Source organism: Cetorhinus maximus, chromosome 16, assembly GCF_964194155.1.
Source record: "Cetorhinus maximus chromosome 16, sCetMax3.hap1.1, whole genome shotgun sequence".
NCBI lineage: Eukaryota > Metazoa > Chordata > Chondrichthyes > Lamniformes > Cetorhinidae > Cetorhinus > Cetorhinus maximus.
In genome coordinates, this window is record NC_135894.1 from 70,223,711 (window position 1) to 70,248,771 (window position 25,061).

The 25,061-nt window shown below is 43.0% G+C and overlaps 1 protein-coding gene across 1 annotated transcript in view; it reads left to right on the plus strand.

The window, feature by feature from the left end:
- Nucleotides 1–25,061, plus strand: part of LOC144691682 (suppressor of tumorigenicity 14 protein homolog) — a 79,140-nt gene that overhangs the window by 25,078 nt on the left and 29,001 nt on the right. Inside the window, exons 7-12 of the mRNA XM_078560013.1 lie at nucleotides 83–121; nucleotides 7,988–8,207; nucleotides 9,230–9,372; nucleotides 19,342–19,439; nucleotides 20,021–20,133; nucleotides 23,573–23,706. Coding sequence (XP_078416139.1) covers nucleotides 83–121; nucleotides 7,988–8,207; nucleotides 9,230–9,372; nucleotides 19,342–19,439; nucleotides 20,021–20,133; nucleotides 23,573–23,706 — 747 coding nt within the window. The remainder of the gene's footprint in view (nucleotides 1–82; nucleotides 122–7,987; nucleotides 8,208–9,229; nucleotides 9,373–19,341; nucleotides 19,440–20,020; nucleotides 20,134–23,572; nucleotides 23,707–25,061) is intronic.

Below are 25,061 nucleotides of genomic sequence, written 5' to 3' on the forward strand. Positions count from 1 at the left end.
ATTTGTGCAGTAAGTCTGATGATTCCACATTCTGCTTCTGTGTATTCTTTTCAGATCTCACTATCTTTTCAACTTTTTACAGCTTCTGGATCTGAAGAATATGACTTGACAGTAAAGTCAGGTAAGGATTTTTTGAAACTTACCATTACTATTAGTGTATCCCATTAACAGACATAAATAAAATAAAATAAAAGAAGAATGCATATCTACATGGATGGTATGATCACTACCCAACATACTTGGGAGTGACTCCAGATAGGACTTCATCCTTCTGGGAACATCTGAAGAAAACAGCAGCAAAGGTCAAAACCAGAACAACCTACTTACCAAACTTGCTGGATCTCCGTGGAGTGCTGCTGCCATAACACTCCAGACCTCAGCACTTGCTCTATCATACTCTGCAGCAGAGTACTGTGCACCAGTCTGGCAAAGGTCATCACACACACATCTTGTTGAAACTCAGTTGAACACAACAATATGTATCATAACTGGAACCTGCCACTCAATACCACTCTCCTGGCTTCCTGTCCTCATAAACATCACTCTGCCACACATCCGTCAACTGATGAAACCTCATGAGCTGGTTTAAACCATCCATGATGCACCTCACTTACCATTCCATGATGACCTGTACAATCCACTTACAGCCTGGCTTCCATCTTGGCGTCCAATATGGAACAGCCTTCCTGAGCAAGATCTGCCAGCGGAAATCCCCTGATCAAGGAATGGGAAACACAGGAAGTCAAAAACAAGTTCCTTTTGGCAAACCCCATCTGTCAAATGGCAGGCTTTGAACTACCATGGCGAGAGTGGTCCTTGCTAAACAGATTCACGACAAGCCTGGGCCCCTTTGCAGCCAACCTCCACCGCTGGGGTGTCAGTACAAACCCCTTAAGCACTTGTGGAGAGAGACAAACAATGCTGCACATTACCGAGGAATGTCTCCTCTACAGACTAAGTGGTGGACTAATCCCCTTAAACTCAGCAAATGAGGAGGCTGTCACTTGGCTTTGGGGATTTGCGTTTACTAAATAAAATAACAGACATAGATATTAATTCATATAAATGGGTCCTTCCATCATTATTACAAGAGGACAGATTTGGATTTCAGGTGATGATCAGGCTTAATTGGTGGGCCATACACACACTCGCAGTGGTCATAGGTAGCCTGCCTGATTGGTTGGGGGTAAGATAAGATTTTTTCTGGTTCTGGCACAAACTTTAGAGGGTGAATGAATACATCTCTTAAAAAGACATGTCATGTCATCCAATGCAGATTATAGCTGGTGCAGCAGCAAAGGATGTCAAAGAGAAGAGCTCTGAGGTTCAGCGACACAGTGGAAGTCCAAGTGGAGGAGGTGAAGTCCTCTTCTGCTCCAATGGCACCAGAATCCCTAAACAGACTTGAAAGCAAACCTGGATAGAAGAGGTTTAAGTGTTAAATGCTGGACCATCATCCCAAGGATGTGGGTTCAGTGATGCAAGAGGTTCAACAATCTGCCTAAGACAGCAAGGGTGAAAATGATATCTTGCTATCTCAATCTCTGTGCATTAGACCTTGCCTCAGAAGTTTTTGCTCCCCACTGCAGCACTACAAACTTTTCTTTCTTCCATTCCACACTGCACCATTTTTCCTTCTTGTTACATTCACACACTAGCCTGCTGTTGATGCCTGCAAACCAGGTGCATACAGTAAACAATACTCACCTAGTCACACCAGCAAGGCCTTTTATTCTTCTGGTAACTGCTAAAATTTTCCTTGCTGCAGGTATTTTGTTGCACATGACCGCCTTCCTATCCTTCCCTCAGATTGCGACTTTGCCCTCTCAGCACGCACTCTAGATGAACACGCCCAGCCTGCATCACATCGATGGAGGAGGAATCCATACTCATTATTAGATGAAGACAGCTCAGGAGTTATGGCATGGCAAGACTGGAAGCAAATTTAATCATGGTTTCCTATTTTTTTATTTTACCGTTTCTTTTTCCTTTGGAGCCATACACACAGGCATCCTGGTGCTGCTTGCTATCTGTTGCCAGATAACCTTTCTCCTGCCATACTGATTCATGTCCCTTTCCTGTTCCTCCATGTTCTTTCCATTACTTGGACCCACAAGAGAAGACTGGAAGGGAAATAGCCTGCCAGACGAAGCGCCATCACTTGCTGCACACTTCACAATCAACAGTACAGAAATCAGCAACCCTATTGGCTTAGATGGTGAGCTGGAGGGGGAGGTGCAAGGTGATTCATGGAGCCAAGTGAGCAGTGCAGTGATCAGAGGAAAGGGTGGCTCTGAGGGTAATCCCTGAACCTGATTCTGCTGAGGAGTACAGAGATAGCAATTTCAGAGGCCCAGCCTGCAAAAGGAAACTTCTTGACATTCGGCAACAATTTTTGGAGGTATTGGGCAGCCTATCAGTAGCTGATGCTGCATTGTCTGAGAATATGTAGAGGTACAGTTCAAACTTGTGCATTGTACTGGCCAGTGACATTAGCACTCAACAGTGCTCCATGGCAGACTGTAGCCATGTTCTCTGCACAGGGGTCTCTGTGTCTTCAGTTTTTACAGCTTTTCACTGGCGACTCCAGATATGTGTATTTTAACAAATAAAGGAGCATCATAGCCTTTATTCCCATTTGAAGTATTTTTCTCCGTTTCTCTTTTAGGTTTCCCTCCTAGCTGAGGGTAAGCTGTTCCCAGACCTTGCTTGTGTCACTCTTGAGTCAGCCATTGGGAGGTTCTTCAAAGTGACCCAGGTGACATGCCCATTGATTTCTCCCTCTCTCTATGGGAATGTGCCTGGCCTCCTCTTGGTATCTCACTATCAAGGTGCAGGCAAGAATCAGACCTTGTCATATGTGAAATGTAGGTGTGAACCCATATAGCACTGTTGCAAACAATAGCACAGGGGAGCCTACCACATTGTGTCACTGCTTTATCATGAGTATAAAAGAACATGGTACTTTGTCAAGTGTTCTAACTGACAAACATCAGCCTAGTTCCCCCTTTTGAAATATTTTTTCAATTAAACTTGTTTTTCTCCCATTATTATTCAGCTTTTCATGTTTAATTTTTCCATCTTGCCAGAGAAAGTTATGATGCAGTCCAAAGGACTTTGTCCTTGACTATTTAAGAACAATGAATTGTCAACCCTGGACATCTAAAATGTTACAACTGATGTAACTTCACCTTTAATTGTGCTTATACAATTACCCCTTAGTTTGCTCTGACATCGACAGTATTGTAACATGAACATTGACATTTTTGCTGAAGAAATAATGTAGCTGTAAAATATAATTTTTCTTTAAAATATAATCACCTATCTGTCCAGTAACAAGTACTTAATATTGCAGTATATCTTATCAAACCCTCTTATACATTAGAAAGCTATCATCAATTTATCTTCGGAACTCCAATTCCATAGTTTTCTACAGATGAATTAGTCAATTGCTGTTGGAGCGGTCTGACTTTGCAGGCTGGTTGCCAGTTTTGCCAACTGAATAGAGGATGGAGGGAAGGTCTTGTGGTGCAGTGGTAGCATCCCTATCTCTGGGCCAGAAGCTCTGGTTTCAAGTCCCACTTCAGGATTTGATGGCCACAGAAGGTTTATTCATAATGTAGCCAAACAGGCTGATTATCAGCCTATAAATCCTTCCACTACTCCTGATGGCAGGTGGTAAGTGTGAGAGAGTCAGCTATACTGCAGTACATGCCAAGCACAATCATGGACCAATCCATTGCAAGTCCATGGTCACCAATGCTCTCTTAGGGCATGGTTCTTGAAGGAGGAGGATTAGAGACTGCACTTCAAAAAGTAAGCAGCATGAAGCACTTTTTGGCAGTTCTAAGACATGTTAAACAAATGCAAGTCTTTTTCTTTGAGGTACTAGGTTGGTGGCTGCCATGATCATGCTGTGATGAGTATGTAGAGTAGTAACTTTCAACCATAACTGTAAGATAAAAACGGAAAGAAAATGCATTCTCTCCCTCTTGTATACAATTATTAATGTTGTGCCTTAATCAATTTGCAGTGTAATCAGTTTTATAAATGGCTTGTCAGTTGCTTGAATACGTTTTTAACAGAAACTTAAACCCACTGCACAGCAAGTTTGGCAATAGTCCAATCAATTTATCAATTATTCCAAGTCAAGCAAGTCATTAAATAAAAACTATTACCAATTTGATTACATCTGTTATGTTGATGCCAAAATCATTATAGTACTGTGCAATTTCAGTGATTAGCAGTTTTCAGCCCCAGTAATTGGTAACACCTTTGCCAAGTCTAAGTGGAGAAAATTCCATATTACAGCTGAGTTTAGTTCATTAATCTATTGAATTTTACACTGAGATCAAGCAAGCTAATCATGTGATTAAAATCAGACTTGTTATGACACAGCAGTTAGTAAAGGCTGAGTTGTTTAAATCCCAGAGTGAAACTTGAACAATTGTCATAACCTATATTTTCAACTGGTATGTTTGAGATGCAGCTCTGAATTCAGAAATAAGACCACCAAGCCTCAAGAGGTTTTTTTTATATATAAAACTAAATTAAATATTTATTAATTTAACAGCAAATTAAACACATACACATGTCTACAAATTACTACCATAATAACTTTTAAACAAATCCCCAAATTAATCACTCCCAGGTAAATCTTCACCAAGGCAACAATAACCCATAGACTTTAAACAGACACCAGACAAAGCACATTTGACCTTATGAATTCAAAATGAGGTCCCTTGCAATTTGTTCCCTTTGCAGACACAGTCCTCGGCTTACAGGCTGGTTAGATCTTAAATGCCTCTGACTCTCATACACAAATTCCTTTCGGTTTACACCTAGCTTCCCCTTTGAATGTAAATTTTCCATTTTATTTCTAGGTTTTTTAAAGTTTACCTCTCCTAACAATAATCCTTTCATTCTACCATTTTATTAGTAATATAAACACATTGCCTGGTGTCTCCCAGCTAGGTGCAAGATTTTACCCATTCTTTTGAATGGTTTATTCAACAAATGCAAATTTGACTTTACCTTTTACTCCTTATGTTTACCTAATTAACATCTCAAACTATTATATCTCAAACATCTCAAACTATTACAAACTCAAACTCAGACTAGCTGGCTTTAATCCAATTAAGCTACACACATAGAAACAGACCTTACTACAATTCCAATTTAAAACTAATTTCCAATAATGTTATAGACATTAATCTCTTCATGACAGACTGAAATGGACTTTGTTGAGAACTAATAACAAATATTTACTATTTGAAATCTTAACTGATGGAATCTTATTGTTGTGCTGTTTGTCACACTTATGACAATATAATATATAATTATTGGTAGTGGTGAATAGTATATACTCAAAATTCCCTACTTACTGATTAACCTTTTCCTTAAAGCTAGATATGTACACAAATTTAGTATATTATAGAAAAATATAACTGCACTCTAAGTTGCTACTGGTTAAGAGTGTATAAACAGCATTTACTATCCTCGGGTAGTACATGTATCTCTGGAAAATCAATAGATAGTTTTATCATCTTTCCTTCATTCTTCTATGTCTTAGACTCCCTTGAGAGCAATGGAGCTGATACTAGTTTCAAGTTCCATCAGCATATGACTTCATGCAGTTAAGAGATAGTCAATATCCTCTACAGACTTGAATATCAAATTAAAATCATGCAAGACTTCAAAATGTAATAATTTCCAGGATACAACACAGTCTTAATCCAATAATGAAATAAAAACAGAAAATGTTGGAAAAACTCAGCAGGTCTGACAACATCTGTGGAGAGAGGAACAGAGACCTGCTGAGTTTTTCCAGCATTTACTGTTTTTATTTCAGATTTCCAGCATTTGCAGCATTTTGCTTTTATCTTAATCCAATAATGGTTCATTCGGCCATGATTGTAATATGAATGTCAGTGGAGTGAAGTAACAGTATTAGCCATAACTCCATTGAGAGACTGGCAGGTCCCTTCTGGAATTTAAACCCCACTTTCCCCATTTATTGGGGTAGGTTATTTACAAGCAAAAGAAAATAGTTTCTTGCCTAACAATATGTCTACTGCCATGGTATACCAAGGGCACAATTACAAAACTCTCAAGCCCCAGACAAGGTTATTGATTTAAAAAAATTCTCCTGGAATTTCCTTAGGGATTCTTCACATCGGCCGGCATTACTTTGGAAGAAGATTGTCAGAAACCTCATTTGCTTGTGTATCAGTAATTTCCATTAATGTTCTGCTGGAGTTTAGTGGCCGATTGGGAGAACCATCAAGGAAATTCCCGGTTATCATTTCCCACAGGAATGGTTATTCGGATCAGTTTGACACCTTTAAAAGGTAGTAGTTCAATATTTGTGAAGAACCAGAATTAAAGATTGAAGAGATGGTTAATAAGAGTGCTGAACTTTTTGTTTCATGTGAAGTTGTGAAAGAAAATGAATGTTCCCTAAAGCAGGAGATCAGCTTGTATCGGGGAGGAGTCATAGCCTTTTATGCTCTGGAGTCTGGATTTCCATTGGTTCTTAAGTTTCTTTCTAAATAAACAAACACATTATATTTAATATTATATAGCTTTTCAAAACATTGATTTATATAGTGGCCTGTAAGAGGTTTTAGTACATGTTGCCTTTCAGCTTGTTGATTTCTGCATGAAAACTGTAACCTTCAGAAAGCCAGTATATGCACTTTGAGTGGGTTCGGGGGTTGGGGATGGTTGATCTGTGCTGAGCAGATTGAAATAAATCCAGGAAAAACTTAACCTGATAGTGGGTAGGAGTGCATGGTTGACCAGCTTCCAAGGGTAGTGCACCTCTGAAAGGTTCATGTGAGTGAACAAACCAGCATTTGTAAATTGCCAAATGGAACAGTCCCTGGTGAAGAAGTTAGTGATTTCACAGGGTTTAAAAATTACATGGAAACATGCAGTGTTACCCAGTCTGTGAAAAATGTAGAAATCTATTAATATACTATACAATTTATTGATAAATTCTAAGACTTGGCCTTTTTATGTACATTTGCATGGTGGTGTGGCTTCTTAGATGTTTAACAGTTATAAAATGTAAAATAAAAGGGAAATTAACCTTGTTAACCAAAATTATGATATTTCCTGGACCTTTGTTTATACCAGTATTTTAGACTTGATAGAGATATTCAAAATCATGAGAGGTCTGGACAGTGTAGATAGGAAGAAACTGTTCCCACTTGCGAAAGGATCAAGAATGAGAGAGCACAGATTTAAAGTAATTAGCAAAAGAAGCAAAGGCAACATGAGGAAAAGCGTTTTCACGCAATGAGTGGTTAAGGTCTGGAGTGCACTACCTGACAGTATTTTTTTGTTCGTTCACGGGGTGTGGGCTTTGCTGGCTGGGCCCATCCCTAGTTGCCCTTGAGAAGGTGATGGTGAGTTGCCTTCTTGAACCACTGCAGTCCATATGTTGTGGGTACACCCACAGTGCTGTTAGGGAGGGAGTTCCAGGATTTTGACCCAACGACAGTGAAGGAACGGTGATATATTTCCAAGTCAGGATGGTGAGCGACTTGGAGGGGAACGTCCAGGTGGTGGTGTTCCCATCTATCTGCTGCCCTTGTCCTTCTAGATGGTAGTGATCGTGGGTTTGGAAGGTGGTGTCAAAGAAGCCTTGGTGAATTCCTGTGTGGTGGAAGCAGGTTCAATCGAGATATTTAAAAGGGAATTAAATTGTTATCCGAAAAGGAAGAATGTGCAGGATTATGGGGAGAAGGCGGTGCAAGGGCACTAAGTGAATTGCTCATTCGGCAAGCTGGTGCAGACACGATGGGCCAAATGGCCCCCTTCTGCACTAACAATTCTGTGATTCTGTCATTTTCTTCTATCACTTTGCTTTGGATAGTGTGATAAACCTTTTGCCATCTTAAACTATCTCTGCAAAGTTGAGCACATTATAAATTATGGTGACTATATTCCTTGTGTAAAATTTGCTTCTCTCATTTTGCAGCAATTTCTTTTGATCTATATGCAAAACCAGGCAACAATCGGACATTGACATTAACACGTCCAAAGAGATCCTATTACCAGTGGCGACTGCGAGTTCCAGCAGGTCATATTGTACACTTGGTAATCCTGACCCTACATGGGGCAATTCCGGGAAACTGTGCAATCCATAAACTATCAGCCTATGACTTCCTACTTCCTGTACAGAACAAAATAATAACACGGTAAGAGAGCAGACATTTGGTGAGCTTTAACTACAGTGTTGTTAGACAGTATGTTCATGCCATGATGGTGTCTAATTTACCTTCCAGTATTAAACACCTAGTTCCTTTGTGGAGTAAATTTGGTATTTAACCTTCATCTTTTTGACTGCTGGTGTTTCATCAAAAATAAGTACAGTGGTACAACAAACATTTTGGTTTAGCCTTGGAGATAAACTGGGACCACCCACTCTGGAAAGCTTTCTGTTGGATCATCGTGCAACAATACCTAGTCCAAAACGTTCTCTTTCCTGGGTTTAGTCTTTGAATCATGATTCTGTATTGGCATCAGGAATTCTAAACAAAACATTAAATACACATTCTGTGAATTTCTTTAGGGGTCCTTGCAATCTATTGGTCACCATAAGGGATGATCAATGAAAACACCAGCTAGATGTGCAAACAGGGTTTCCGCTGATCTTCCGTTATAGTTACTGCAGCTGAGCTGGAAGATCCCTAAGAAAATTCTCAAGAAGAATTGTTTTTGTGGTTCATGCTTGCACCATGTGGGCTTTTATGTGAAGCTGACTGTACTAACTGGTCGCCGGCTTGTAGAAATGCATGTATAAATCTGTTTCACTGAACTTTTTAAATTTTCAGCTGATATTAAGCATTCCCTCTGGTGTCTAAATACAGGGAAATGCTAAGGAAACATTAAAATTTGAAGACTATCCACTGTATTCAGGCATCATTGACAATATTTAGCAAAATATGAACTGACATTTAAAATTTTAAAAACTGTGCTGTCGGTGAGTTGTCCAAAGAGCTTCATTGTTAAATAGTCATGGCTAATTTAGTTAAGTTTAATTATGGCAAAGGTTAGATTTTAGGCTTTTATGTTTAAGAATTTTGAAAGTGAAGCAATTCTTCAATCCAAATTTTTAATATAAAAATACATAAATAGGTGAAACTTGCCCAATAAAATAAGCCTATATTTAGCAAAATACTTATGTTACATAAACGAAACTGGTGATTTTCTTTTTCAGTTGGTGTGGATCGCCTGTGACTTGGAATCCTCCTGTTATCAGATTGATTTCATCTGGCAATGTGATGTTGGTGACTTTTTCATCAAATGTACCAAGAGGTGGTTCAGTATTTAAAGCATATTTTGAGGCTATTCGAAAAAGAGGTAGTTTTCAGCAAATTGTTATTCAGAAAGTATTTTGAGCTGTATAACATTAGATCTCTTGGCTTTATTAAAACTTGAACCTTAAATTGGATCAGTCGATGAACAAAAACTACTTTTTTGTGTGTATGCAGATAAGTATTGTTGATAATGGCAAGAAATAGATTCAACCTAACTGGAGTGTCTTTGTTTGCTTTCAAAATTCAATAGTTTAAAAGAAAAATCTAATTAGAATGAGGGAAGACACCGGGATGAATTTTCTCAAGCTTCTCCTGCCCTGCTGCTGTAACTCCATTCAGCGCTGTTATATGCCTGCACCTTTTATCTGTTGTTGTCTCTTTCTCTGTCTCATAGGTGTTAGCAATTAGGATGTAAGATGTGAGGAATTAGTAATTACCTTTACTATCTGCCAGCAAACACAGTTGGCTAACGAGTTGATTTAAAATTCAGTTATTGTTTTTGAAAATTGAACAAACATTAACATGAAAGGCCGAATCACCCCAGACTTGCACTGAGTGCAGTAGCGGTCGGGAAGAAGGATGTTTTTCCCGCCTGCCGCAATGGTGGGTTTTTGCGATGTATTGTCCCAGTCCTGCCTCATTAATCATTCCCCGGAAACCTGCCGCTTCGATGGCAAGCGGGCTGTCATTCACCTGCAATGCCGTCACTTCACTGCTTCATCACGCTGGGAACCGTATTTAAAGTGGAGCCTCTCAGTGCTTCCAGCCCAGGACAGCTGCACAGAAGGTATGGCCCAGAAAGGCAAGAAGACTGCAGCCCCGCAGTTTAGTGACACATCCCTTGAGTGCCTTTTGGATGCCATGAGGGCCCCCCGCAAGGTCTGGCTGCAGGAGGGCCAGCAACATCACCAAACCGGCTTGGTAGGCGGTGGCAGTGGTGGTCAGTGTCAACCCCCTGCAAAAGAGGACAGCCACCCAGTGCCACAAGAGGATGAATGATCTCCTTCGATCCGCCAGGGAAGTGAGTCTTCTCATCACTTTCAACTCACACTCTCACAAATTCATCACACATCCACAGGGATCTCCCTCACTGCCAGTGCAAGGGACACCACCATTCACTCTGTCAAACACACCTTCATTGTCCTCATCCAGTCCATGGGACCACTCACCACTCACACACGCCAGGCATACTTAATATCTGGCCTGGCAAGCATCCCGCTTACGCTCTCTCCATCTGTATTTGTGCAGGACAAGCTGGCACACAACAAGAGGGAGAGGTCTCAGACTGGTGGAGGAATGCCTGAAATCAAGGTCCTCATGGACTTTGAAAACAGAGCCATCCAGCTGACCGGAGAGGATCTGGACCGTTCCAATGCTGATGGTGAGGTCGGCAATGCTCTAACAATGGAGGATCCAGCAGTGCAGAATCCATCAGGCAACCATGCTGTGAGTCACTTCCCCTGTTCTGCAGTCCCCTGCCATACAGGTAGATCTGGGAAACAGCTGACAGAGCCCATGACCCAAGGCCTCCAATCAAGCCCTGAAGAAACCTTTGAAGTGGAATCTGAAGGCACCTTCATTGAGGACCCATCACAGTGCTCACCCACACCCCCTACCAGCTCAGAGACACACACCTCTGTGGGACCTAGTTTTAAAGTAGACTCGGGATCACAATCTGGTGAGCACCTCACACTGTTTGATCCACAGTAGGCGGCAACAGGGACTTCCCAGGTCTCTAGCACTCAGAGGAACGCTGGAGACCAGAAATCTGCTGAGCCCGACTCAGATGACAAGCCTCCGGCTTGGTCATACCTCAGTTGCTGGAGGTGCAAAGGTAAGCTTGGGGACAAAGGGATGTCTGCTGCACTCCTGAGATTGCAAGGCATGATGGAGGAGCCTTCAGCCTGAGGTGATAGCGCCAGCATGCCAACGCACCAAGGTCTACACTGGTAGGATGGTGGCTACCTTGGAGACCTTGGTCCAGGACATCACTCCTGCACTGCTGCGTGGGCTGAACTCCATCACTGATGCCCTAGTTGGCCTCCAACAGTATTTACGCAAGAGGGGTGCGGGACAGCTCAATCTCACTCCAACTACCCCTTCTCCTCAAGGAGTTAGCTAGAGGCCCTCAGGTACCCATAGGGAGGAGGTGCACACTCCGGGGCCATCCACCCAGGTGTCTCTGAGAGTGTTCGGCCCATCCGAATCCCCTCTTCTGTGACCCCAGCAGCTCCAGCTCCACATTCCGAGGAGGGAGCCACTACCACACAGCAGGCCCCAGAAAGCAGGACCGGGGCCCTCCCTGTCTCAGCCCTCCAGAGGATGCCCATCAAGGTCATCACAGACAGGGTGTAGCAGTCAGCAGGCTGCCTCCATCTCTACTGTGGATGTCGGGAGAGCACCAAGATGTAGTGGTATGGTTAGGAAGGTTAAGAAGATGTAGCTGCAAAGCCTGGGCATGGGTGTTAATCACTTGTACATAATGTTCACTATTGTACATAAACTCCCAAGAATGTCTCCCTGCCTATGGCTCCTTGTTCTGATGAGCAGTGTTCGTGTCACTCAGATGTGAAATCTTTCTGCACAAGATAAAGGCAGGTGTCTCAGTCCAGGGCCTGTTCACTGTGCTCTGTGCAGCCTTCAGACCAAAGTGATGGTCTGGCCTCACACTTACTGCACACATTACTGATGCCTGCACCTCGATGGTGCTGGTCATTGCTGCCAGATTCTAATGGGCAGGCGTCGCAGAGTTCCGTCATTCTCTCTGTGTGCTCTCAGCACCTTTGAGGTGGGGCTGGTCCCCATCTCTTCAGCATCTGTGACCAGTGACGCTGTGCTCCTGAAGGGCTCAGGTGCTGAAGGCTGACAAAGGATCAGGTGCATTTAAATTTTCACAGCTGCATCTCCATGATATGACCCTGGTCAGAGAGAGCAAGCAAGCTACCCTCAGCTAGACAGGAGTCAGACATTCACAGATTAATGTGAAGATCTACCGAGTGTCCTCACTGCATGTGGTCATCCTGGAATCGAGCAACTATTAGGGCCTACGCTGCGTCTCCATGACAGGAGCCTTATCACAGAGGATATGTGCGTTGCCCTCAGCCACACTGGAGTCAAATGTTCACAAATGCAATGTGAACCTTTGGGAGTCACAGTGGAGCTGACCTGCGGGAGATAGTCGGGAGCTGAGGAGCGCTTATAAATACAGACCGGGGATTGCAGAGCAGCCTACCTTGCTGGGAGTCGGAGTGGAGCTGAGAAGCACATAGCTTTAACTGCTGTGAGGCTGCAGTCCGGGAAAAAGAGAAAACGCAACTGTGATGTCACAGGAAGCTAGCAAGTTGGTTGGCCGATAAGTGCTCAGCCTAAGGGACAGTGTGTGAGAAACCAGTTTAGGACAGGTGAGCTCAGGTAGATCTATAAATAAAAAGAACCACAACTTTAAAATAATAAACCAAAATATAAAAACTTCAAACTTAAAATAAAACAATGAAGATAAAAAAAGCAATAAAAATAAAGTAATTTTAAACAAACATCTAAAACACATACCTTTGTAGTTAAGAAGCATTCAACCTTTAGTTGTCAGTAGTACTAGCATTCAATAAACACAGTAAATTGTAGCATACATAGGAAGAAAATAATTAAAGTAAATTAACTAAATAACATAAGTTAGAATGGCGGGACAGGTGTTATGTTGCAGCTGTGAGATGTGGGAGCTTTTGGGCGCCAAAGCAATCCATGACAAATACGTCTGCAGAAAGTGTAAGCAGCTTGAGGAATTTTGGATCAGGATTATTGATCTGGAAGCTGAAATGCAGACACTGCGCAACATAAGGAAGGGGGAGAAATACCTGAATAGTTTGTTCCAGAACAGGGTCATCTTTTTAAATCAGCAATGACGGACCAGAGGATGTGACTGTCAGTGAGGCAGGTAATGGGACCGAGCAGACAGTAGGGGGGAGCCTCAGGCTTTGCAATTGTCAAACAGGTTTGAGGTGCTCACAACCTGTGTGGATGAAAGTGAGGTCTGCAAGGTGGATGAGCTGACTGGCCAAGGCACCATGGTACAGGAAGCCGTTCAAGTGGGGGGAGCAAAAAGCAGTATAGTGGTAGTATGGGATAGTATAGTGAGGGGGATTGACACTGTTCTCTGCAGCAAAGAGCGAGAGTCCAGACGGCTGTGTTGCCTGCCTGGTGCCAGGGTTCGGAACATCTGCTCAGGGCTGGAGAGGAACTTGCAGTGGGAGGGGGAGCATTAAGTTGTCGTGTTCCATGTAGGTACCAATGACATAGGTAGAACTGGAAAGAGGTTCTGCAAAGTCAGTACAAGGAGCTTGGTACCAAATTAAGAAGCAGAACCTCAAAGGTCATAATCTCTGGATTGTCATAGGGCAAATCAGATTAGAGAGACGAATGCATGGCTCAAAGACTGGTGTGGGAGAGATGGGTTCTGGTTTGTGGGGCATTGGTATCAGTACTGGGGAAAGTGGGGGTTGTACCATTGGGACGGTTTACACCTGAACCATACTGGAATGAGTGTCCTCACAAATTACATAACTAGGGAAGTAGAGAGGGCTTTAAACTAAACAAGTGGGGTGAGGAATCAAGCTTGGGTAGCGGTAGCAATTCAAGGTGTAGAGTCAATGCAGGAGAGCAAAATAGTAATATGAGAAATGAAGGTCAGAGAATGGCAGGAGGGACAGAGAGAAAAAACCTAAGAATAAATCAACAGTCAAAACTAGTTGTTACAAAGGCAACAAAAAGACAAAACTGAAGGCTCTCTACAGAGACGTGGCTGCAGGACAACAAAGATTGGGTCCTTAATATTGAAGGGTACCTGACATTCAAGAAGAATAGGAAGCTAGGTAAAGGTGGAGGTGTAGCCCTGTTAATCAAAGAGGGCATTGGTGCAATAGTTAGAGATGACCTTGGTTCAGGAGATCAGGATGTAGAATCGGTTTGGGTGGAGATGAGGAATGGTAGAGGGAAGAAGTCATTAGTGGGAGTGGTTTACAGGGCCCCTAACAGTAGCCACAGTGTAGAACAAAGTATTCAAGAGAAAATATTGTGTGCTTGTGATAAAGAGACTGCAATAATCATGGCTGATTTTAATCTACACATAAACTGGAAAAGTCAGGTTGGCAGTAGTAACCTGGATAAGGAGTTCTTAGAATGCTTTTGAGATAGTTTGAGGAGAGTGTGAGAGGAGGACCCTGGGACAGGCAGTCAGCAGCACCTAGAGGATCTAGTGTCTGGCGGATCTAGCACCTAGTCTATACTCAAGTAGGAGTAAGGGTAAAATAAAAGCAAGGGTCCATATTCTATTTAGTTAAGATATGTCTGGGGAGCTCAGTCCCATGATTTGCATATCCTGCGCTATGTGGGAAATCCTAGATGCTCCTGGATGACCATGTGTGCAGGAGATGTCTCCGACTGAAGCAACTCGAGCTCCGAGTTTTGGAGCTTAAGCGGCAGCTGGGGGAACTATGGCGCATGCACGAGGCTGAGAGGTTCATGGATAGCACATTTCAGGACGTGCAAGCAGAGAGGGAATGGTGACCACCAGACGGAAGGAAGAGACCAGGCAGGTAGTGAGGGAATTCCCCTTGTGCATCTCGCTCACAAACCGTTTTTCGGCCTTGGAAAACGGTGAGAGTGACAGTTCCTCTGTGGAGGCCAACCAGAGCCCTGGCCATGGCACTGTGGGTGGCCCTGCTGCTCAGGAAGAAGTGTGGAAGGGCAATAGGGGTAGAGAATTCATTAGGGAGGGGAGTAGACAGGCATTTCTGCAGCTGTAGACGTGACTCCAGGATGGCATGTTGCCTCCTGGGTGTCAGGGTCAAGGACGTCATGGAACGTCTGCAGGGCATTCTGAAGGCGAAGGGTGAACAGCCAGAGGCCATGGTCCATGTTGCGACCAATGACATAGGAAGAAAGAGAAATGAGGTCCTGCAAGCGGACTTTAGGTAGTTAGGTAGGAAATTGAAAAGCAGGACTTCAAAGGTAGTAATCTCTGGATTACTCCCAGTGCCATGCAGTAGTGAGCAGAAGTATCAATAACCAGGAGGCATAGATTTAGGGTAAGGGGCAGAAGGTGTAGAGGCAATTTGAGGAAAAACCCCCAGAGGGTGGTTGGAATCTGGAACAAACTGCCTGAGGGGGTGGTAGAGGCAGGAACCTCACAACATATAAAAAGTATTTAGATGAGCACTTGAAATGCCACAGCATACAGGGCTACGGGCCAAGTGCTGGAAATGGGATTGGAATAGATAGGTGCTTGATGGCCGGCATGGACACGATGGACCGAAGGGGCTGTTTCTGTGCTATATAACTCTATGACTCCCTGGGAATCATGTGCACGCCTTCAGGATGCATTTGTGGTGGTCGCACACCAGCTGAACGTTCAGCGAGTGGAATCGCTTGTGATTGATGTAGTTGGTTGCGTGTTGTGACGGAGATTTGAGCACCACATGAGTACAGTCAATGGTACCCTGCACCTGTGGGAAATCTGAGATCTGGGCAAATCCCAGCACTATTGCATCCTGGCTTTCCTGGTCCCGGGTGAAATGCACAAAGTTGTGTGCCTTTGCGAAGATGGCATCTTGTGAACTCATGGATGCATTTATGGGTGGGGGCTTGTGATATTCCATAGAGGTCACCTGTGGAGCCCTGAAAGGAGCCACTGGCATAAAAATTGAGCGCCACGGTCACTTTCACAGTCACAGTCATTGGATGCCCTCCACGTCCCCGCGGTGCCAAATCCTGCAGTAGCTGGCAGATGTGAGCGACCCGTTCCCTAGACATGCGCAGTCTTCTGCGACACTGGTTCTCGTCCATCTGCAGGAATGAAAGGCGGCGTCTATAGACCCTGGGTCTAGCTAGGCGCCGACCAGTGACAGCTCGCTGTGGCTCTTCAGCAGCATGTGCTGGAGCCCCAGTCGCCCCTTCTTCCTGAGGTTGCCATCCCTCTGCCCAGCCAAGTGCCTCTGCCACTCTCTTTTTCGCCTCTGTTCCTCTGTACGCCATGAGGCATACTGCTAGGTCACCAGGCTCCATGCTCCTGATGTACTCCTCCTGTAGGATGAAAGAGAGAGAGGCGTGGGTTAGCATTGGTATACTAAGTACCTCTCTTGGTTAAGTCTGAAGGCCTGTTAACGCATCCCGGAGAGTGCTGGCCACCACTTGGATGGCCAGAGTTTAGTGCGCTGCATGGCTGCCTGAAACCCCACCCACCGCTGCCCCACTCCACCTGACCGATTGGTGGTAGCTTCACCCATTGGACTACATGCTGTGCTCTCAGCTCAGGCACAGGCATTCTCCTAACCCGCACTGCAAGGCTGCACTGTTAGCTTGAACCATGGGGGAGACTGGTCCAAACCGGGGTGATGACATTGCAAGGGGCTGTGAGCGCCTCCACCAGTGACTGCTCAATGGCCAACTTTAGCAAGGAGATTGTACAATGTGCCCAGTTGTCCAACTGTTCTGCAGTCCACTAAAATGCTCATTAGTTTGCAGTCTGTGCCCGAGGGATGAAAGGTTCAGGTACATTTGGTGGCACTTTCATGCCTCTGCGTTGCTTGAGTGGCAGATAAGCTAGAGGCCCGACTCCATGCATGTCAATGTGGCTCCGCCTGAACTGTCTCAGTGCAGGAATGGTCACTTTATACAAGGTTTCTCAAATCGTGGCCGCTTTTTACCCCTCCACCATGCATATGCTTGTGCTCTACCAGCAACCGCAGGACAGCCCTTGCACCCCCCAAGTCACCTGGACCACAGTGCAGCCCTTGTCCCCTCCCCGAAGTCGCCTCAACTGCAGTGCAGCCCTTGTCCCCCCCAAGTCGCCTCCACCTTTAAGTCCAACAGGCAACCCTAGTGAGCACTGCGCAACCTTACTGTGCACTCACCTCTAAGTTCCCCTCAAAGTGCAGCCCGTCAAGTGCACTCCTTATATATGTCATTGTAAAACACATTGTCGCGTAATCACATCGGCGTGCTCGGATGGTCCATTGTGGGGGGATGACTGGCGGGCTGGGCTTATAATATGCAGATATATTACAATGAGGTTCCCGACGTCCGATGGCGGGAAACGGGACCCGCCATTGACGGGCGGAGCGGACAATTGCAAACTGGGTTGGCGACATCGTGAAACTGATTTTTGTCCTCTCGCCAAATTGTCCGCTCACGTTGCCAAACACGGCTGACACCAGTTGACATGGAAAATTCCGCCCGAAGTCTCTCTTTTTCTTAATTTCTTTCTCTCTCAGCCTCTTTCTCTCTCACCACTTCTTTGACTCTAGTCTCTATCTCTAATCCCCTCCTGATATTAATATACTTTTTGAAGTTTATAGTATAAAAGCAAAATCTACAGTAGGTATATTATCGGAACAGTAATTTTTTAGTCTCATGCTCTCACACAAATGTGTGATTCCTCATTAGAAAAACTAATTATGAATTATATATCAATAAAGCTTTTAAAATTAGGTCCCTGAAGTGTTTGTCACTTCTTAACAATTAAGAATACATTCACACACACAGCGATCTGCTTCCAAACCCCCAGCTTCCTGTATAAAAATGCAGAAGGTTCCTTTGTTTCTTATTCTACACCAGAGGGCAATACATCCGGGACTTAGCATACCCTACTGTCAGGTTTTTTATATAACACTTCTTTTTAACTAAAATGTCCTTTCACAAAAAAGCATAAACATTAAACACAAATATCACAGTCCCTTTGAAAAACATTTGAAAAAAATGCTACTGAAAAGGAAGTGCTCGAGCTAAAGAAAATGATTGCATTGGTATATGTGATTGAATGGTATTGATTCATCTTAGGAAATCCGTACAATGCATATGCACAATCCAAATTCAGCTCATAAACTCACAATGCAGGACAAAAATATAGAGGGCCAGCTTTTGGGAGTGGCTGAGGCCTTCTTGTAGACTCTGAAGGCTTTTAAGGGCAAAAAAGACAATTTCAATTGATTGATGCAATCATGTTCTTGTAAATTCTACATTTCTAGATATTATTTTGCTTAAACTTTTATTTTGCACATTAGAAATTGCAATAACTAAGAGAAAAAAAATGGCTGAAAAAGATTCATAAAAATCTTTTTAGGCAGTTTAGAGGAGCTCAGTGGGTAGATCACAATCACAGGGTGATATATTCCTACTATAAAAAGGCCTATTCTCTTCTTGCTTCTCTCCAGCTCTGAAGAAGAGTCATACGGGCTTGAAACCTTAACCCTGTCTTTCTCTCCACAGATGCTGTCAGACCTGCTGAGTTTTTACAGCATTTTTTGTTTTTGTTTTTGTTACAACATTGCCTATGGTAGTAACACATTCTGGAGGCACTCATAATGAGTTTTCAATAAAATGCACAATCAATATAGTAGCTATCTAACGTGAACAGTGATTACAAACAAGACTGTCTACATAATAGGGGAATTGAAGGAACAGAAAGTTTCTATCCTCAGTCACAACATAATCTGTTTAGAATATGGTTTGGAAATGTTAAGTTTGCAAACAATGTTTAATTACTGTTCTTTTAATACTGCAATACTGTGCTTTTAATCAAATACAGCTAGGTTATATTATTTCTCATCGCTTATGCAATATGATTTAATTGTCTTGAGATCAATTTTGGCAATTCTGGAAAACAAAATGTAGTTTCTAGTTACTTGGGAATATCAATAAACAAAAATAAAAAGGCCAAAGCAGAGGCACAAGTGGTTTAATATTTCCCTCCATTGTTCTAATAACATTTTCCATTCTTGACTTCACAAGAGCCGTATTTAAAATATACCTACCATGGAAGCATATTACTATTTTTCATATCTACATTTTGGATCTTTGAATGAGGGATTGATGAGCTTAATGCAGAGAAGAAAGTTTGGGATAAGCAGCCATGTCCTCTGTGATTCTAGCCTGCTACGATATCCAGCTGTGAAGTATGTAATTGTTAGCTTTAAGTACTTATTTTGAGATAAAAATTAATTTGATTCTTTTCCCTCACAAGATTGTGGTGGTAACCTAGTATCCTGGAATGGCTCCTTGAGCTCTCCCTATTACCCTCGTTACTATCCTCCCAAAGTTGACTGCACTTGGACCATCACTGTGAGTAGCAATACGATTGTATTACTTTAAATTCTCCCCTCTGCAATTAGTTTTTCAGTTGAGAGGAAAAAGCCTAACTAACCTATTTTACATGGGAAACAAATCTGACCAATGCTAGCTTCAAGATAAGAGTACACAGAACTTAAATTCAAATTATTCTTTTGTTGATAACTTCTATATATCTGGGGGTAAAACTGTACTTTTGAATCATAGATTTAAGTGCAGTACTGACTAAGGAGAATGTCTCTCATTTTGAAATCTTTTTGTTACTCATAAATTAAGTAAAAGGCTTGCATTTATAGTGCATATTTAATGATTTCCAGATGTCCCAAAGCACTTTACAATCAATGAAGTAGTTTTGAAGTTTAGTCACTGTTATGATTTCCATCATCCTGAAATTTGGATATTTGGGAAGCCTGATCAAGAAATTGTTTGTACTCTGCTTGACATAGTGACTGCGATATAGCCGGACATTTAAATGTATTTTCTGAGTCACACTTTACGCATAGTTGGTAATCATATGAAGTCAAACATACAAATGATTGGTTGGATATAATAGCTGTTATCTCATTCCTTTACAGACACCTGCTGTAGGATATATTATTGCCCTTTCCGTTATTGTTTTGGAAATTCAAGTGGCATCCCAAGGTTCAAGAAATTGTGATAAGGACTGGTTGGAGATCGAGGGGATTAGGTAAGACAAGCAGAATGTAAATCTGGACTGCTGTACTGCATCTATACTGAAAAGAGATGATCTGATCAAATTGGGATCCCCACAAAGATAAAGGGGTTCAATAGGGTAGATACAGACACACTATTTCCTCTGGTAGGAGAATTCAGAATAAGTGGACACAATCTCAGAATTGGAGATAGGCCAATCAGGAGTGAAATCAGGTGGGCACTTTTTCACACAAAGGGCAGTGGAAATCTGGAACTCCCTCCTCCTGGGGTGGGCTTTGGATGCTAGGTCCGTTCACAAAAGGAAGGGGATGAAGAGACGGGACTTTTGGAGATTTAAGGAACAAGGGGCACATGTTACCAGGGCGGACAGCTTGCCACCTACCCCCAACCCACCCCATCCATCCACTTCCGACCCCAGCCATAATGCAATGTGGGCAGGCTAAATTGGGGAAGTGTGGGACTTCCACTCCTCATTGGATGGAATTCCTGCCCTCGAAAGCTGCCAGCCAATCTGAGTGGCCGGCAGCTTCAGCATTCTCGGCAGCAACAAAAGCACATTAGTGGGTGTGCCGGGGCTGCAAGCAGGCCCAAGAAGAAGGCCCATGGTCCCCGGAGCAAGTTAAGTCCTTAGGCACGGAGGTTTTGGGAAGTTTAGGGAGTGGGGTTGGGAGCGGTGTGCTTTATAGAGCAGGTGGGTTGGAAGAAAGGGGGGTGTATCTTATCTTAAAGGGGCTGTGTAAGGGGCACCCTTGAAGATAGTACCCCTCCTTTCCCACTCCTTTAAAACGTTTTTTAAAAAATGGCCTGTCCACTCCTGCCCGAATGCCTATGCCAACTATGTTATGGCATGGGCAGCGGATTATTGGGGTCAAATGGCTTGTTAACAAGCTCAATTGACCCGTGATTATTTATTTAAATATGCCAGGTAGCCTACTGATTTTGGCAACCCTCTCCCCCCTCCCATCCCCCAATATTATGGGGATGAGCTCAGAGGTGGATCGGAAGATGGTGGGGTTGGCACCCACCCTATTTTATGTGCCCCCTCACCGAAAACATGCTTGGCAGGTCATGCAAACTCCAGCCCCAGGAATTGCCGAGGTGGGCCTTGCTGGTGAAAATAGAATCTGGAAGATTTGGGATGAGCGGAATGATTTTTGAGTGACACGGAAAAGTTCTGCCTAGCATGGCAGAGGGAAGTGACCCTACTGTAGAGCTGCGAGTTGCTTTGGACTTGTTCCTGAAATGTTAGACATCTGCCAGAAGTGCGATGCACAGCAATAGGGGTTGTAAGACATATCTTGATTGCATTAGTTAGTTAATGCAAAGGTACCTTTTCTTTAGTTTTGTGTATTAGTTGCCTGTTTAGTAATGTTTGGCCTATGTTGATTTTGGTTTGCTACAGTAAAAGTCTTAAAACATGAAATTATTCAGTTTTTTTCTGTTAGTCACTGGGAATTTTACCTCCCTTTTAAAAACTTTGGTTTCTATGGGGATCGTAACACTAGGAAGAAAAATTGGATGGTTAAGATAAAGGGTGCAAAGCAACACAAGCAGTTGACCAGATATCTTGGTCTTGAAGAAATCCATGAGCTCCTTGCAGTGTTGTTGGAGGTGAGGGTGTAAGGAACGGGGGAGAGGGCTTTAAGGAGGTGGTTTGTAGGACCCTGGAGTTGTACTTGCCTTGCAAGCTCATTCTAGAGTAGTAGGTAGTTTTGGCACAGGAGAATGAGGTCATGGTTGAGCCAGTTCTGATGATGAATGGTTCAACTAGCTGTGCCAGGCATGCCCACTTTATACCTCTCAGACTTGATTGAGTGAATAGCAATGGGAAGAGTAGGAATGGGAAATGGGAAGGATTTCTTGGGGTGAGGCCATTTAACATAATGGCATGGGACAAGCTAAGAAAGGCGTTGAGGATCGGGGGGGCGGTGGGCACTGACATACTGTGGCTCAGTGGTAACTTTCTCACCTCCAAGTCAGAAGGTTGTGGGTTCAAGCACATAATCTAAGATAACATTTCAGTGCAGTACGGAGGGAGTGCTAAACTGTTGGAACTGTTGTCTTTAGGATGAGATGTTAAACCAAGGCCCCATTAAATCTCACAGTTGGATATAAAAGATCCCATGGCACTATTCAAAGATGAACAGGGAAGTTCTCCCTGGTGTCCTGGCCAATATTTATGCTTGAACAAAATTAACAAAGATAGATTATCTGGCTACTATCAGTGTGCTGTTTGTGAGTCCTTGTGTGAAATTGGCTGCCACATTTCTTACATTACAACTGGATTCAAAAGTACTTAATTGGTTGCAAAGCACTTTGGGGTGTTCTAAGGCCATGAAGGGTGCTATATAAATGCAAGTCTATCTTTTTCCATGGACGTGACAGAGGAGATGTCTCCTTTGAGGCTTTTTCACAGAAGTGAGCAGGCAGCAGTGCCATCTCCTGGAGGCTCTAGTAGCAAGCGCTGGTAAACCGTGTTAGGAATATTAATTAGTGTCAGACGAATCTCTTAACCCTTTGTCTCAATTGCAGCTCAAAGAACTAGCTGAAAATGACCCCTATACCTAAACATTGTTTGATGGAAAACATTTCAATTTGCCAATAAATTTTATTACACTAACTGGTCAAGAGTTGATTCACAATTACACAAACTAAACCAAACAGGATGACAGACAACTAGTGCAAATTAATATAATATTCTGATAAGCTGCTTGCTTTGTAGAACAGCACCCTTCCACACCATTTGTGATAGGGCTCTGTCGTTTTTTAAACACTTGCCTTCATTGCTGTCAACATTTAGGCGGTTGTAGTAATTGTAGTGTTTCCCTTTTCTTGAATCATCTATTTCTAGTTACACAATATGTAACTAATATTGCTATTTTCTACATTTCCCATAGGCAAAAATATTGATTGTTTTGGAGTTAACAATTTTCCTAGGTCAGTCATTTCTATTGAAATAATCTTGATGACAGTTCTTGCTTCATTGCAGTGCATGGATGGTTTATAATCAATTTCAACTTTGTAAAAGAGTGTTCAGCAATGGCTACGGAAACAGAGGTTGTTAGAAACATACCCAGGCATACAGTGAAAACATCAACAAAACTGGATAATGGTGTTTTTTTTCCCCTCAACTGTCAACATTATTACTAAGTGTTTCGCTGTTGATGATTTCATTACTTTGGATTTCAAGCATTGTCACAGTGATAACAACTGGGTTGCAAAACTTGGAGACAAGTCTGCAGTATATGTCAAAGTCATAGTTGAAAACAAGCCCGGATGATTTTTTTGCTTACTTGGATCTAAAATATCAACCATCCACTTGATTTAACTGAGAAATAATCAGATACATGGAACACAATAATAGCAGACAGGCCCACTAGAACTCCAAGATTACTGCATTTACAGGACTGTAATTTAATGAATTGCATTTAATCACACCTTCCCTTTTGTAGATACTGTAATCGAATAACTGAGGGTGGCTTCAGCAAGATTTATGGAACATCTGTTAAAATTAAGTTTCACTCTGATCAATCTATCACCTACAAAGGATTTTACTTGGAGTACAAAGCCTTCAGCTATGAGGATCGTAAGCTGAATTATTATTTTGAAGTATTGATTTGCAGGAATGATACTTTATCTTTAACAAAAAGATATTTAATAATTTACATTAATCAAAACACATTGGCATGGATATCCATACTGGTTTTGCCCTAATTTTAACATATAATCAATTTTTTGGCAGTGGAATAGAGCTGAGGGGAGAGCTGAGTTCAGATCTCACCACTGCAGCCAAGGAATTTCAATTCAATTAATTAAATAAACCTGGAATAAAGGGTTAGCATCAATAAAAAGTTAGCATCAGTATTGGTGACCATGAAACTACTGGATTTTCAAAAACACCCTGGTTCACTAATGTCCTTTAGGGAAACAAATTTGCTGTCCTTACCTGGTCTTGCCAAATGTGACTCCAGACCCACTGTCCTCTGAAATGGCAAGCCATGCAGTTGTACTAAAACCACTATGAAAAACTATAGAAGGAGTAAAACTGGATGGACCATTTGACACCAGTCTAGACATCGGAGTCAAACATGACAAACGCATACTTTGCCCAGTCAGACCCCATAAAGTCCTCCTCATCACATCTGGGGACACCTCAAAATTGAGAGAACTGTCCCACAGACTAGTCCAGCAACAGCCTGACCCACAGAATCATACCTTCCATCCAATGCCCCAGGCTCCTCCATCACCCACCCTGGGTATGTCTTGTTTGCACTAGGACAGCGGTGTACAGTCAGGAGGGAGTAGCCCTGAGAGTCTCATGGCATCAAGTCAAATATGGACAAAGGAACCCCTGCAAATTAATAATTCCCCCAGCTTATGAATCAGTATTCCCCATACTCAGCAAATGGCTGAAGGAGGGAGCAAGCAGGCACCAAGATTTTCCAATGGTACAGGCATTGGAGAGGAGGGGATGCACCTTTTGTCTCCCGGGTGCAGGAAAACTTCCAGGCATCTACTCAAGACCAAAGTGGGGAGAGGTTTCTGAGTATGCCAATGCCAATTTGATTTGTGGCTTAATGTAGGGCACATGCAGATCATTCAGTCCAAAGCGGTCAGATACATCATCGCCACGAAGACACCCATCATGATGGAGCACTTCAGGACAACTTCCATGGCAGCACAAACTGCTGCCATAGAAGCTTAGGGTTACTATGGTAGCAGACATTGCTACTATGGAAGCCCAGACACATGCCCTATTGACTTTGGGGGGCACTGTGAAAAGGGATTTCCAGGGCACCAGATCACTCACTGGAAGAAGCACTGAGGGTAGCAAGGCTGCAGAATGTAATCTGGGTGGGGGACTTCAATGTCCATCACCACCGGTAGCACCACTACCGACCCAGCTGGCCAAGTCCTGAAGGACATTGCTGCCAGACTGGG